The 14166-nt window shown below is 56.9% G+C and overlaps 1 protein-coding gene across 1 annotated transcript; it reads left to right on the top strand.

Annotated features, from left to right (window-relative positions):
• The first annotated feature begins 7298 nt into the window (after positions 1–7298).
• Positions 7299–12476, top strand: UPK3BL2 (uroplakin 3B like 2). Its single transcript, XM_004705975.1, has 6 exons — positions 7299–7380; positions 9429–9584; positions 9720–9939; positions 10729–10805; positions 11042–11162; positions 12347–12476. Exons 1-6 carry the CDS (start codon positions 7299–7301, stop codon positions 12474–12476), a joined length of 786 nt encoding a protein of 261 aa, XP_004706032.1.
• Positions 12477–14166: the final 1690 nt, after the last annotated feature.

Below are 14166 nucleotides of genomic sequence, written 5' to 3'. Positions count from 1 at the left end.
GATGGAGCCAGAGCCCTGGAGCTGGAGGAGCCACATGGAGAGCTGCGCCAGCGCGGAGATGCTTCCACAAGACTTTTCACCACTGACCTGCCATCTTCCTGCTTTCAGCATCACTGCATGCGCTGCCTGAGTCTGTAGAAGAATTTATGGACTAGTATCGGACATTTGGGCTAATATCCGACTTATGGGCTAATATTGAATGTATGGACCTGATCTGGACTGGGCCGGGATGTTTCCTTAATATCCAATTACTCTTGGATATAAAACTCTCTCTTACACACATATGAGTATCTCTGGATTTGTTTCTCTAGTCAACCCAGACGAACACAGAACATTTGCCCATTCAGTCTCTTTCAGGTGTATGATTTACTGAGATCCATTACATTATTTCTATTGTACAGTGGCCACACGTGAGCCTTGTTTGATTTCCCAGCACTGTACCTCTTGTGATATGCACATGTAATTAACTGTTGCTTGTCTGTCTCCTCCATTGGGCCATCAGGTCCATGAGAAGGGACACAATGTCAGTCTTTCACCCTGACCTGTCCCCGCTGCCCAACAGGATGACATAGCTCTTGGTCGTCAATATTGGTTGATGAGATAGATTTATTTTAAAAATTGTGTAATGCGGATGATTGAGTAGACAGCATTCTTGAGCCAAGGAATGAAACAGGCAGTGCATAAGTCAATTCAAACACACTAAGGTACACACACACATACATATGAGTACCCACGATGCACACATATGACATGAATGTGTGATGTAATCAGCGTATATGTCTCTGCACCTTGAGGTATCAGACACATAGAACTCCTTATTTTTCTAGGGCACATCAAATCGGGCGCCCCGTATTAACCTCAGGGCAGGGGATCTAGGACCAGTCACTCTTTCTGGCTTCTCTTCCCAGGTAAACTCATACAGCTCCCCCCTCCCCACCCCCAGGGCTAACTTAGACTAGGAACATGGTAGGGGGCAAAGGGGGGCAGAAATCTCTGGTCCCCCTGTTACTGTCGTCCTCTCTGCCACCCAGTGGCACTGCTGAGAGCTGCCCCATTTGAACTGATGGTTGTCCCGCAGGGTGGTGGGTGGGCAGTGGAGAAGGTCACCTGGAACAGCTTCAGGAAAAGTGCAGGACCAGAGAGGACTCCTGGATCCTTGAAGGTCTGGGAGGGGCCCTCACTCCTGCCCTTGGGGACTGGAGCAAACAGAGCAAATGTCTGCTCTGAGCAGGAAGGTGGGTGTGGAGCCCCCACCCCCAGCATCCCTCCCCGCTCGAGCTGAGCGCTGACATTGGGTGCCGACAGAAGGCTGAGTGTGGGATCACAGCGGCATTCCAAAGCCGCAGGGAAAGGATGCTGAATTCAGTACCTTTGCGTTTGAACAACTGGCCAACTTTTCAGACGAAAGAGAAAATAGTCATTGGCCGCTCCTATCACACCAAAAATAAATCCTGAGAGGATCTTTCCGCTTGTCCTGCAGATAGCTATTTACAGCCACTTGGTCCAGGCCCAGAGTGGGGTCCAGGGTTTCTGGGTGCTCTGCCCTCCTCAGAGCCACAGCCTGGCATGCAGACACAAGGAGGGGTGGGGGGTGGGCGGTCCCCAAAGGCAGTTTGTTCACTTCCTCTTGACCTGGAGGGGCCTGGGTCATGCTCTTCACTTCCTCGTGACCATTCAGAGCTTGGAGCAAGTTCCCCCAGGAAAGGCCAGGCTTGGGGGTTAGGCCTGGTGAGGCAACCGGAGCCCAGGAGAGGGAGGGGAGACTTCTAGACAAGCACACGTGCTATTCTGGGAAACCGGGACAATGGGGAGCGGGAGGAAAAATGCCTAATTAGTAGAACTGGCTCGGTTCCCTGATGAAATATTCCTTCTGTGGCCGCGTCCCAGCAGGACGTCACGGAGTGCAGAGTTGGGGAGAGTTGGCCCGATTGGTTCTCCAGGGAGGTGGTGGAGGACCCAGCCTGCCGAGTTCTTAAAGGTGCTCTCTGCTCAGCCTTGGGGAATAATTGTCTCTTGGACTGTTATCAGAGGGTTGCTGTCTTACAAGCTGAGGGTGGAGAAGGCGTGGGGAGGAAGGGTTGTCTCCTCAAACCCTGAGTCTAATGAAACACCTCCCCATTCTAGGAACCGGCGAAACGATCCCCGATTCTAAGACCTTGGGTTCAGCCTGCTGGCTAAGGCCGTGCAAATTTCCCCACCAGCCAGGCTCACGCTGATGAGTAAACTAACTACAACTAGCAAGACAAGTCCCTCTAGCAACCAACCTTAGAGTCACTAGAATTACTCCAACTCAGAACGCACCTACGCTACATGCAGCGGTGGAGTCCAGGTGGGTTGAAGCCCTACATGTGAAAAGCAAATGAGGAGTGTGTCTTTGTGAGGTAGAAAGAAGTGAGTTAGATTTAAATTTATTGCGGCCCTTTGGTTTCTGAGACGATAGCTCTTCAAAGGAGCAGACGGCCTCATTTTACTCCCTCGGAGGCTTGGTGAGTTTGAACCAACAACCTGTGGCTAGTAAGTCAACACTTTACCCAGTAGTGCCATTAGCAAAGAGCAGATTAGCAAGCGGATTGAACAGATAGAACGGTGAAAAGAAACAGCCCTGTCTCCCCCTTTCCTGAGTCTAACCATGCAGCACCCCCTTGTGCTGTTCAAAGGACGGTCTTGGTCCCAGTGATGCCTTCTGGAATATCTGGATTATCCACTCTTTGCAATGTGATATATATATATGACATATATATACATATATACACATATATATATGTATTTATGAGCCACAGATTTGAGTACTTTGCATAGGCAATAAGGCACAAGTACATCTATCTGGTATTCTCTGCTTTGGCCAAGAGCCATCTGCCACGAGCCACGATCCCCTTCATTCCGCATTCTCTTACATCTAGGATGGATTGCTGGCAGTTTCTTTCTAACGTACCACTGCAACCATTTTCACAGTATTTCCAGCAAATTGTACTTCTTGTTAGGCGCCTTTGAGTCGGTTTCGATGCATGTTGAGCAGCACAATTGTCATCCTCGCGATTGTTCCTGTGTTGGAGCCCATTGTCGCAGCCCTGTGTCCGTCCGTCCGTCCGTCCGTCTGATCCAGGGCCTTCCCCATCTCCACTGCCCCTCCGCTTTACCAAGCAGGATGTCCTAGTGTGTTCTTGAAAAATGGTATTTGCGGGAAGACCGTCGAACAAACTGCAGTGTGCAAAGGACACAACCCTAGCCTGCACTACGGACGTGAAGCACGTACCGATGAAACTCAAAGACTGCTCTTCAGGATCGATTCCACCTCGGCATAGAGAGAAGAACAAAAAACTAGACCAACTAGACCCATAAACATCGTGATAAACGAAAGACAATGTTGAAGGGGTTCATTTTTCTGAGGCCCACAATCAATGAAGTCAAGCCAGTGATTTGCACCGGGTAAGGCTCTTGTGGGAACACATTCCCGTCATTGAGTTGATGCGGATTCACCTCAACCCTACAGAACAGGGTAGAACGGCCCCTGGGCGGTTCTGAGACGGTAACTCTTTACAGGAGTAGAAAGCTCTGTCTTCCACCCGAGGAGTGGCTGGTGATTTCAAACCGAGGCCCCGTGCCCTATGGGTGAGCTCCCTTAAAAATGGATCCACCCACGCCAGCTGAGCCTCCGGATGACCCCAGCCCCAGCCAGTAGGAGAGAGCATGACCCAAAAGCACCTACTGGGGGAGGAAAAGACAAGTGACAGGACTGTAAAGCAGGTTCCTGTGGCTATGCGATGAGCCAACGGAGCAACCGTCATTCAATGCCCTGCCCCCGCGGCCCCAATTAAACACAGATTTTCACGAAGGAAAAGATAGCGCTCCCTCTGGGCATCTGACCACCTGAGGTGACTCCCCTGCTGACCCACCGTGGGGCTAGAGGAAGGTCCTCCCCCTGTTGGGGCCCAGTTTTCTCATCTGTGTAATCGGATTAATCCTCATTCCTGCCCTGCCCACTTCTGGGGATCCGATGAGATGGGTCAATGAGCAAGAACGTGTTTTTGAAAGGCTAAAGCAAGCTTTTCCCATGTCACGATGGGACTTTCAAGTGGTAGAGAGAGAAAAAGGTCTCTCTCTCTCTCTCTCACACACACACACACACACACACAGGAAGGACAGAGCAAAGATGGAAAAATGTGCATCCTGGTTGACTGTAACTGGAGTGTACACATGAGAAGAGGGTGCTCCTCATACCTGTCTGTCAGCTTCCCTACAGGTATGAACCAAACCCTGACTCATAATGATCCTATAAGACAAAGTAGAACTGTCCCATAGGGTTCCAGGGCTGTCATCTTTACAGAACCAGTCTACGGCCCCTTTCTTCCATGGAGTGGGTGGTGGTTTTGAACTGGCAACCTTATGGTTAGCACCTAGTACTTAACCACTGTGCCACAAGGGCTCCTTACAGCATGAACACTTCTCTCTCTGTGCGTGCGCGCACGTGTGTGTGTGTGAAGTAGGTGACGGTTTATAGAGCACATCATAGTCTGACGTTCAACAATTCACACACTCTCATCCAACCTATCCCTTGCAATCCCCTCATCACATATCCCACTTCCTCTTTGTGCGCCTGTGCCCATTCCTCTTCTGAACTCTGTCCTCAGGCAAATGCTGTCCTCAATCAACATCTTGTGCTGGTTGATGATTCTCACGTGGCAGTGAGTTCCCTTTGGGACAGACCTGAAGGATACGGATCAGAGTCTTGGGGTTCCTACTAGACAGGCCAAGGCCAGGCCTGAGAAGAGCTTCCATTTCCGGACAGGGAAACTAGCCCTCAAAGGAGGCGAAAGAAATAGACCGAGAGGTGAGAAGAGAGGCAGGCGTGTTGGGGAGCAAAGGGAGAAGGGGTGCCATCCAGAAGAGGAGGGTGCCGAAGCAGAGAGCGCTTTCACGTTCGGAAAGGGTGGCCCAGAGCTGCTGAGCCTTGGTGACCTCAAGGCTAGGGTGAGGAGGTGATGGTGAAAAAGGGGGTCCGCCTGGCGTAGACACTCGTCTCTGGTACCCTGACCAAAAAGCTCCAGAGCAGGAGGAGAGAGGAGGATGCCTTCTCTTTTCTCCCCAGGTCTTGCCCTTTGGCTTATCGCTGCATTGTTGGGTCAAGGATGCTGGCGAGACCAGAGAGGATTGTCTCAGTAGAGAGGGGCTGTTGACCGTGCTGGTCCTAATGGGTCATGTGGCTCTTGAGACCAGGCTGGGGGTGCTCAGGGTTCATTCCTACAATGGACAGCAGCTCCTCCTCGGGGATAGGAAATTACATGAGTCTTCTTCTCTACGGTGACCCAGGGCTTGGATGGGACAGGGCTTTCAGGCAATGCCAACCCCCCTGAAGACGGTCAACCTCCCACTCACCCCAGGGCAGACAGCGGACAGCGCATGACTGGCTAGTTATGCGGATCAGGAAGGGCTCAGAGTACCATGAGAACACTAAGAAAGAAGAGATTTCTTCTGTTTGGGGGTCTGGCAAACAGGCTGGGAATATTGTCTGGGGGGTGGGGAGGGCTTTATCCAGAGGTGATATCTCAACTGGGTTTGAAGTAACCTTAGGAATGTGCTCCTTCTAGGCAGGAGAATAGCACATGCAAATGTCCCAGGTCATGAGAAAGCAGGCCTGGCCTTGGCCTGCTTTAAGAAGGATGTGGGGTAGGCCAGGTAAGAGGACCTGGGATTTTCATTGTCTGGTGACCAGTGGTTCATTCTCGTCCCACCTCACCCTGCGCGCGGCTTCTGAGTGCACAATGAACTCGCTTGGCAGCCGCTAGTTTCAAAACCGATTAGGAAAGAGGTAGGATCCTTCCACCTTCATATTTCAAGTCCAGCTAACTTGGAGGAATTTCCCCAGCCCACAAAGTACAGGCTCAGTCACACCCCACGTCCAGGTAACATGTTCACTTGGGGCGTATTACAATAGCCTTTGTCATTTTCAATCCCCCCCAACCCCCAAGAATGATGTGTTCTAGTTCCACACCCTTGCCCGGCAGCATTCACCCAGTTGACCAACTTAAACGAGTCCGAGGACAGGGGCCGGACCGGACGACTGTAACCCGGAATTGAACAAGGGCAAAGAAGAGGGGCTGAGCAGGGGACTTGACTGCCCAGCATGTGTGCACCGACCCATCATGAGCGATGACCCCCTACCCAAAAGCCTTAACACCAGACTCCATTTGTGAACCCCTGTTGTGTGCACACCCAATTACCATCCCCCTACCCATGGAAACCAAATTCCCAGAATTCTCCACCTCTGTCCAGGAAGAAACATAATATCCTTCCTGCCCACACTCCTTTAAACACCTCTCCCTTTCCCTTGTTCAGGGAACCGGGGTCTGCTTTGCCTTAGGGCCCCCAGCATGCCTCCCTGGGCAAGGCGCCTCTCTCTCTAATCCACCCTTTTGCTTGCTTGCTGGGCAACCTTGGCTCCCGGCCTCACTATTCATAATTGGGTCAAGGAAAGAATCCTGTTGGTGAGACACTCCTGCAACTGTTTCTGTAAGGCAGGGTGGGCCACCAAGACCCCCAGGGATCAGGCTAAGGGACGGTGGGCTGGAGGTTTAGAAGGACAGTTTGGGCCAGGTGTGGAGGCTGGGCTGAAGGGTTCTGCTCCCATGCAGGAGAGTGGGGGTCAGTGTACACTCTGCTCCCCCATGCTGGGCCCCTTCTGGAATCCTCTCTAGAGAAGAGTGGCCAGGGATGGGGGAAAGAGAGAGAGGGCAGGCCCGATGGTCACTTGGACAGGGGGAGGAGTGAGGGAACCCTCTCCCCAAGCCTGGACAGCAGGGGGTGCAGCCAAGCAGTGGCCCCCCACTGGCCGCCTGGGTGATCCTGGAGCAGCCGCCTTCCGGTAGAGACCTCTATTAGTAAAGGAAGCTAGCCCCTCCCCAGGGTGCCGCGAGAAGCCAGGTTACCAGGAGGGCGAGTGTTTGCAGGAGAAGATGTCCTGCGATAGGTGTGGCAGGGTTCTCCCTGCGGCTGCCCAGACCCCTGTAGGTCTGCCTCCTCCTTCTCGGCCCCTCCCTGCCCCTGGCACTCCTGGGAGGTGGGGGTGTCCAGGCTTGTCCTGGCGACAGCGGATGATTGTTTTCTTCAGACCCCTCCCTGGTGATGCCAAATCCACAAGGCCTGAGATTCTGCCCCCAAACCTGTCTGACCAGTTGTTTGCAAGGAGGGGGTACTGGGGAGGGGCAGCAGGAGGGGCCCGAAGCAGCCTCCCCCAGCCCAGCACAGCTATAGACCGGTCCTGGGACCTTGCACAGACAGAAAGTGGGATGTTTGGCCTGGCCATGGGGCTCGGTAGGGGACCGCTTCAGCTGTTGATACCGCTGCTGCTGCTGCTGACCATTCTCCGGTGGGGGACAGGCCTAGGTGAGTGAGGGTGGGAGTCCTGCTGTGTCTGACCCACCCACCTCCCATGTCTGGGAACTGGGGGCATCCTTCTGCCAAAAGTGGCCACTTGAGAGACACCTGACCCCTCCAGAAAGGAGAACTGGGACTACTGTCCTCCACCACCACCCCCGTCCCGCGTGGACTCCTGTCACTGCCCGGAGTCCTTACCCCACTCACTCACTTCTCCCCAAAGGTGCTCCTCGCCCTCCGCCTCAGGAGGAGAGGCTTCGCTGAGCCTGGCTGGGACAGAGGAAGGGACTTTGGACTTTCAGTAGATGTGGGGGGATGGATGGGGGTCTCCTAGCCCACACCTACCCCTTACCCCAAGGCAACTCTCTGAGGGGGTGCTAGAGGGATTACCCCCTCCTCTGCTCTTAAACCAAAGCTGTTTGGAGAGCCAGGGCCCCACCCCAACTGCTACCCCAATCACTTTTCTTCCAGAAGCAAATCTGGTCCCTGACCATGCTCACGGCATGCTGTGTGCACTGGTGGGCCTCCGAACCCAGAGGAACTAAGTAGGAATGAATCGGATTGAGCTGAACTGAAAAAAAGATAGACGGTTCTGGAGACCCACCTAAAAAGCTCGCCTCATCTTGTACTCCTCCCCAGTTTGGGGGGCTGGGAAGAGGAGGGGCATGGTGGTCTTGTGCCTGACCTTGGGGGTGTGAGGGCAATCGTTAAAACAAAACAAAACAAAAAACCTCCCAACTCACAGCCATGGAGTCGGCGCCGACTCAGGGCGACCCTGCAGGACAGGGGAGACCCGCCCCTGTGGGTGCCTGAGACTGTGCCTCCGGCCCAGAATAGACAGTCTCATCTTTGTCCTGTGGAGCAGCTGGTAGGTGAGCTGCTTAATCCACTGTACCACCAGGCTCTTTATCCTCGTAACCTTGGATGTGAAGCGTAGGCACTGAACTTTTCATTAACACGTCAAAAACAAAGCCCCCTGCTATCAAGTCGATGTCCACTGGGGCGGACCCTGCAGGACCCTGTAGGACCTCCCTGGTGGGTCCCAGAGACTCCTGCCGGGACTGGAAAGTCCCATCTTTCTCCTGTAGTGGTGGTGGCTGGTGGCTTCAAACTGCTGGCCTCGAAGTTAGGGGCTTTGAACTCTCTGAGGGGCAAGATTGTCCTCTGTGAGTCCCAGCAGGCATCTGGGAGGAGGCTGCCCTCTCCCCATCCCTGCCCCCCAGGAGGGACGGGGAGGGCTGAGTGGGGAACTGGCCTGAACGGGAAGTGCCTGGGGGCCAGTGTGGGAACTGGGTGGGAAGGGAGAGTTGTTCAATACGCTGAACCTGGTGATGCTCTCGGTTAAGATTTGCACTGCTACCCCAAGGTCAGCGGTTCAGGCTCACCAGTTACTCCGCAGTAGATGTACCTCCTGAGAGACCATAGACAGGGTCATGATAGGTCGAAATCAACTCCGTGGGAGTGGGATGGGTTGGATCCTCCTGAGCCAGCCTCAGAGGTGAGTCACAGTCTCAATGGGGACCTGCCTGGACTACCCCTCACGCGGCCCCCCCCTCACCCCCTCACCCCTCCCCGCCTGAGCCATTCGTGTCTGGCTAACGCATGTGGGGGGCGTTGGATGGAAAGCCTTGATGGAGAAAGGCTGAGCCCCAAACCACTGGGCACCCCAGGACTGGGCCTGCAGCTGGGGGGGCCTCCTGTGCCTTCCCTAGCCACCCTCACCTGGGGACCCCAAGAGTGACAGGGAATGAAAGTGGGGTTCACCGAACCTTTCCCGATCTCTCACAGTACCCACCCCGGTAGGATCCCAAGCGAGGGGGCAAGGAGCTGGAACTCTAGCCACCTCCCTCTGCCCAGGGGCACAGACTGGCCAGGGAGGGTTCCCATCTGCCTGGCTCCCCCAGGAAAGAGTCCCAGCTCCTCCCTCAGAGCGTGCATGGCTCCCCGCTCAGACTTTGACTCCCAGGGCAGTGGGGGTGCCTCCTGCCTCAGCCTGGTCCCGGGGAGGCCTGCCTTGATCAGCCTCTTAGCCACCAGCCCTTTCGCCCCGACCCCAGAGCGCATCAGCTACGTGCCTCGGCTCGCAGACTCCAGCAAGCTGGAGGGCAAGGTCACCCAGTCCACCTTCACACTGGAGCAGCCTCGGGGTCAGTTCGGCCACCGAGACATCTCCGACTCTGATGCCATCTGGCTGGTGGTAGCCCGAAGTGATGGTGAGTTGGCTGGCCGGCCCTCGACTTCCCTTCTATGAAATGGGCAGGTGGGCCAGGAACCAGCGGCAGAGGCGTGCGAGGGTGGCCATCCTGCCCCTTGGGGCCCCACCAACTGACCCACAGCACCATCCCCAGCCATCCGCAACTTCACCGCTCCACAGTCGATGGAAGGCTTGCCTGCCCCAGCTGACCTCCCAGGGAAGGGTTATTACCTCACGCTGCGGGCCCACCGCGCCCTCTACTCCAACAGCCAGGCCCACAACCAGCTCCAGGTCCTCCGGGTGGGCAATGACACCCACTGCGCCCCCAACAAAACGGGCTGCAACCACCCCCTGCCGGGCCCGGGCCCCTACCGGTGAGTGACCCTGCCCGGCCCCTCCAGGGGATGGGTGCATCCCACGATCCCCAAGCTTGAGCTTAGAACACTCTTGGGCCCCGATTCCTGGTCTAGTTCTGCAACCCGTGAGAGGACCAGGGTCTTGGGAATTCTGCTCTCTTGAGCAGAGGGCCCCTCGCCTTGAGCCCCGGACCCCATGGTGGGGCCGAACCTAACAAGGGGGTCTCCCCATCCAGACTGGGCGTCCCCTTGTCTCCCGACCCTAAGTGCTGATTCACTGATGTTAGCCGAGAGACCAAATCCAGCACACACACCCCCAACACACCCCAAATGAGGACACTGACCCCTGGAGGGTGAGCAGGGAAAAGGCTGGGGTTCGCACCACTCTTTGTAAAGAGTTGCAGTCTGGGAAACCTACAGGGGCAGTCCTACCTTGTCTATACGGTCGATGTAAGTCAGATTCGACTCTATGGCAGTGAGTTTGGGGGGGTGGGTTGGGGCTAGCACTTGGTGGTGAAGGGGGTTATGGGTTGGGCTGCTAACCACAAGGCCAGCGGTTCGATACCAGCAACAGTTCTGCAGGGGGAAAAAGTCTTTCTACTTGGGCAGTTCTACCCGGTCACACGATAGGGCTGCTGGGAGTTGGAAACGACTAGCTGGCCCGGCTAGGGTTTGGGTTTTGGCTGGGCTCTCTCTGAGCTCCTGCTCCACGCTCCACCCTCTGGTGCTCTCCCCAGACCCTGGGAGACAAGGGTACCCAGTGTTAGGACCCAGGCCCCCCCATTCCATGCTGGGTCTCCCCATTAGGGTGAAGTTCCTGGTGATGAACCAGAGGGGGCCAGTGGCAGAAACAGAGTGGTCTGATGAGACACGGCTGCAGAGAGGTACCGCGAGAGGAGGCTCTGGTACTGGGGGCTAGAGGCCTGCCTGCGGCTTGGGAAGGGCTCCCAAGAATGGGGTGGTGGGTCCCCCATCCAGGCCCCCTAAATCTTCCTGCTGTCTCAGGCCCCTCCCTCCCAGCCCGGGGGTGGGGTGGGAGCGGCCTCTTCTCAGGTCAAGCAAAATCTCCTTTCCTGCCTTCTCTCCCCCTCCCCCTCCGGGTGCGGTGTGGTCCCCTCAGTGGAGGTCCTGCAGGGGACTTCGGGGGTGCAGAGTGCGGGCACTGTGGTCATCATCGCTTTCCTGTCGCTGCTCCTGGCGGTGTTCCTTGCCACCCTCCTGGTCCTGCTCGTCTACACCTGGTGAGTGGGCAGGTGGCCCTCACCCCTCTCTCCAGGCCCGGGACCCCGCTGGCCCTCACCCCTCTCTCCAGGCCCAGGCCCCCTCGCCTCCCCTCCCCCTAGCTGCCCTGGCTGGAGGCGGATTCCTGGAGCCCAAACCCAGCCCCATAGCTACTTATGATCAGACAGGAACCCTGCTGGGATGGCGGTGGGTTACCTCTTGGGCTGTTAACTGCTAGGTCAGCAGTTCGAAACCACCAGCCTTTCCTCCAGAGAAAAGATGGGGCTGTCTACTCCTGCAAGGAGTGGCAGTCCTTGAAATCCCCAGACCAGGGGCAGTTCGACTCTGCCCTATGGGGTCGCCATGTGTCAAAATCGACATGTTGGCAATGAAGAGAGTTTAAGCAGGAGCAGCAGTGTATGAAACAGAACGTTCCAGAATCTCTGGGCTCTGAGCTGGAATCTGTGTCCTCGCTGCTGATAAGCCGGCTGGGCCGGGTTGGGTGGGGGCACGTGGGCATTAACCCCTCACCTCCACGTCCCTGCGCGGCCTGAGCCTTGCTTTTGGAGCGGGCGCCCCTCTCCCCCTGGTGGCAATGGGCGATATTGCAATCGGCGGGCGGGAGATGCGGGAAATGCGCTTTCAAGGTCAAACACTGACCTTGCATCAGAGAGAGCTGCTTGCACTACGGCCTGGCCGAGGGGTGGGGGTGTCCTTGAGAGTTCGGAGAGGAACGGGGAACCTGGCCACTGAAGTATGGATGGAGGAGGGGCAAGGGGGATAAGATTAGGTGGCCAGGCAGTGGGACCAGGAATCTTTGACGTCCAGCTAAGAAACAGGACAGAGGAAAGTGGTGGTGGGTTTTGCTCTGGGGAGCTAGGCAGGGACCCTCTAAGCATATGGGGTGGAGGTGGGGGGAGAAGGGGAGAGCATCGGGGCCAGGAGATGACAAGGTGGGGGCGGGTTAGAGACGAGGAATAAAGGCCTGGCTGTCTACTTTAAGAAAATAGCTAATGGATCCACTTCTGGTCGGGACCAGGCAGCAGTTAGTCCCTCTGGGCCTGAGGTCGCGGGCTACGGGACTAGCAGCAGGGGAGGAGCCCACCTCTGCTGGCCGCGTTGGCCCGTGGTGCCTGTTTCCCCTGGGCAGTGGCTGTGGGCCCGCCACCTGTGGAGTCGATCCCTCCTCTCTCTCACTTCCCAGCTTCGACACCTGTGGAAGTACGCGCATTGCAGGCCCCACGGTGACGGAGTATGTGAGCCGATACAGCGCGCACCAGACCGCCAGCCCTGCGCCCTGGGCCCCCGCGCCTGCCCTGCAGCCTCGGTTGTAGTCCAGGCAGCAGGGTCCGCGGAGGGAGGGCCCCCTGCCATGTCTCAGGCCTGGGAGAGATGCTCTCTATCTAAGGGTGGGAGGAGGGTGTCTTCAGCCCAAAGGCTAGGCTGGCCTGGTGAAAAATAAATGCCCCCAATCCACCCGCCTGTCCGTGGTGGGTTTGTTTGCCAGCCTCCCTCCCCACACCCTCTCTCAGCTGGGCGGGGCAGGGGGAGGATACAGGGCCAGGGTGAGGGTGGAGCCCCGCGGTCACCTGAGCCTCCATGGACCCATCTGTAAAATGCGGAGGAGGGGGCGGGCCCCTTTGAGTCGTAGCCGGAAGCCAGGTACGCTGCGCATTCGTGAGAGGTGCCTCCCCTGTCCTGACCACGTCCTCTTATCCAAGAGGTCGGGTGCTGGAGGACCTTGAGCTTTTCGTTGACCCGTCCGCAGACCCCTCCCTGGAGGCGGCTGCTTAAGTTGCCCACCGCATTTGTCACCAGGAGTCCGGGGGGCATCATGGTTACACCAGGGGCGGCTAGCCTCCAAGTCAGCAGTGTGAAGAAGGAAAAAGAGGCGTTCCACTCCCGTAACGAGTTACGGTCTCCGAAACCCACAGGACAGTGTCGTTTGTCCCACTTCCGGGTGGAGCCGGCCCAGGCTGGGCAGGGGGACAAGGGAGCCTGTGTGAAGCTTGGACTCTGCCCAGGGCTGGGGGGCTCCAGCCCCCCAGTCATTCAGGACACCCAGCACTCTTCATCATGGCCTTCCTGCCCAAGCCCCTTCCCCTGGAGGGGCTTCAATGGCCGGGGCCATGCTCACCCCCTGGGTGAGGGCTTCAGAGGGGGTTCCTGGGAGGTGGTGGGCACGACAAGGGAGCATTGGGTGGCGGGAGGGGGGCGGGGGAAGGACTGCCCAGAGCCATTAGGGCCTGTCATCGGAGGGGCCTCACTCTGGGGCGGCGGTGGGAAAAGGGGGTGCTGGCCCAGAAGTCCTGGTGTGCGGTCTCAGAAACCCACAGGGGCAGGTCTACCCGGTCCTGTCCGGTCGTTGTGAGTCAGAAAGGCCTCTAGAGCCCCGAGTTTGTTTTTTGGAGGGGGTGTGGCTTGGCTGGTTTCCCAGGTGCCCTGATTGGTGGAGGGGCCACATCCTGCTCATGCTGCCCCAGGAAAAGCTCCCTGGGGGTGGGGGGGGCAGGATGGGAGGATGTAGAGTGCCCAAGCCTTCACCCTTCCTCCATCTGGCTCCTCCCGAAGACCCAGCCCTGGTACTGGACGACCTGGGACAGCTATGTGCCCTCCCTGGGCCTTAGTTTCTTCTGGTGTAAACAGCAAAGATTGGCCTGCCCCCACCTTCCTTGACCAACACCCCATCTGGGCCAGGGACACTGGCAGGGGACAGATGGAGTTTGTCTCATCTCCAGGGCAATGGAGGGAAAGTGTCAAGGTGGGTAGGACTGGGGGAGGCAAGAGGAGAGGGGTCAAAGTCCGACATCTGTGGGGAACCACAGTTCTGACAGGAGGGAGAGGGGGGGCGTTTCCAGAACCAGCCAACAGGAGGCATGGTGAGGGCCGGGCTTGCAGGAGCAGGGGCTGTGGGTACCAGGATGCAGATGCGGTCACAAGGTAGCCTGCGGGCCAGGAACAAGTGCCTGCCCCAGCGTCTGTCCTCCTGCCTTCTGGTCTCGGGCTGGCGCCTCTACTGGTCTG

Source organism: Echinops telfairi, unplaced genomic scaffold (assembly GCF_000313985.2).
Source record: "Echinops telfairi isolate 266 unplaced genomic scaffold, ASM31398v2 ScPeMD7_5;HRSCAF=22, whole genome shotgun sequence".
Lineage (NCBI taxonomy): Eukaryota > Metazoa > Chordata > Mammalia > Afrosoricida > Tenrecidae > Echinops > Echinops telfairi.
This window is presented reverse-complemented; position numbering and strand designations above follow the sequence as displayed.

What these genes read in the sequence shown, in the direction of transcription:
- UPK3BL2 (XM_004705975.1), top strand. Translation starts at nt 7,299, where the DNA reads ATGGGGCTCGGTAGGGGACCGCTTCAGCTGTTGATACCGCTGCTGCTG. An exon ending in CCGGGCCCGGGCCCCTACCG is followed by an intron (nt 9,940 to 10,728) that starts GTGAGTGACCCT and finishes TCTCCCCATTAG; the next exon opens with GGTGAAGTTCCTGGTGATGA. An exon ending in TGAGACACGGCTGCAGAGAG is followed by an intron (nt 10,806 to 11,041) that starts GTACCGCGAGAG and finishes TGGTCCCCTCAG; the next exon opens with TGGAGGTCCTGCAGGGGACT.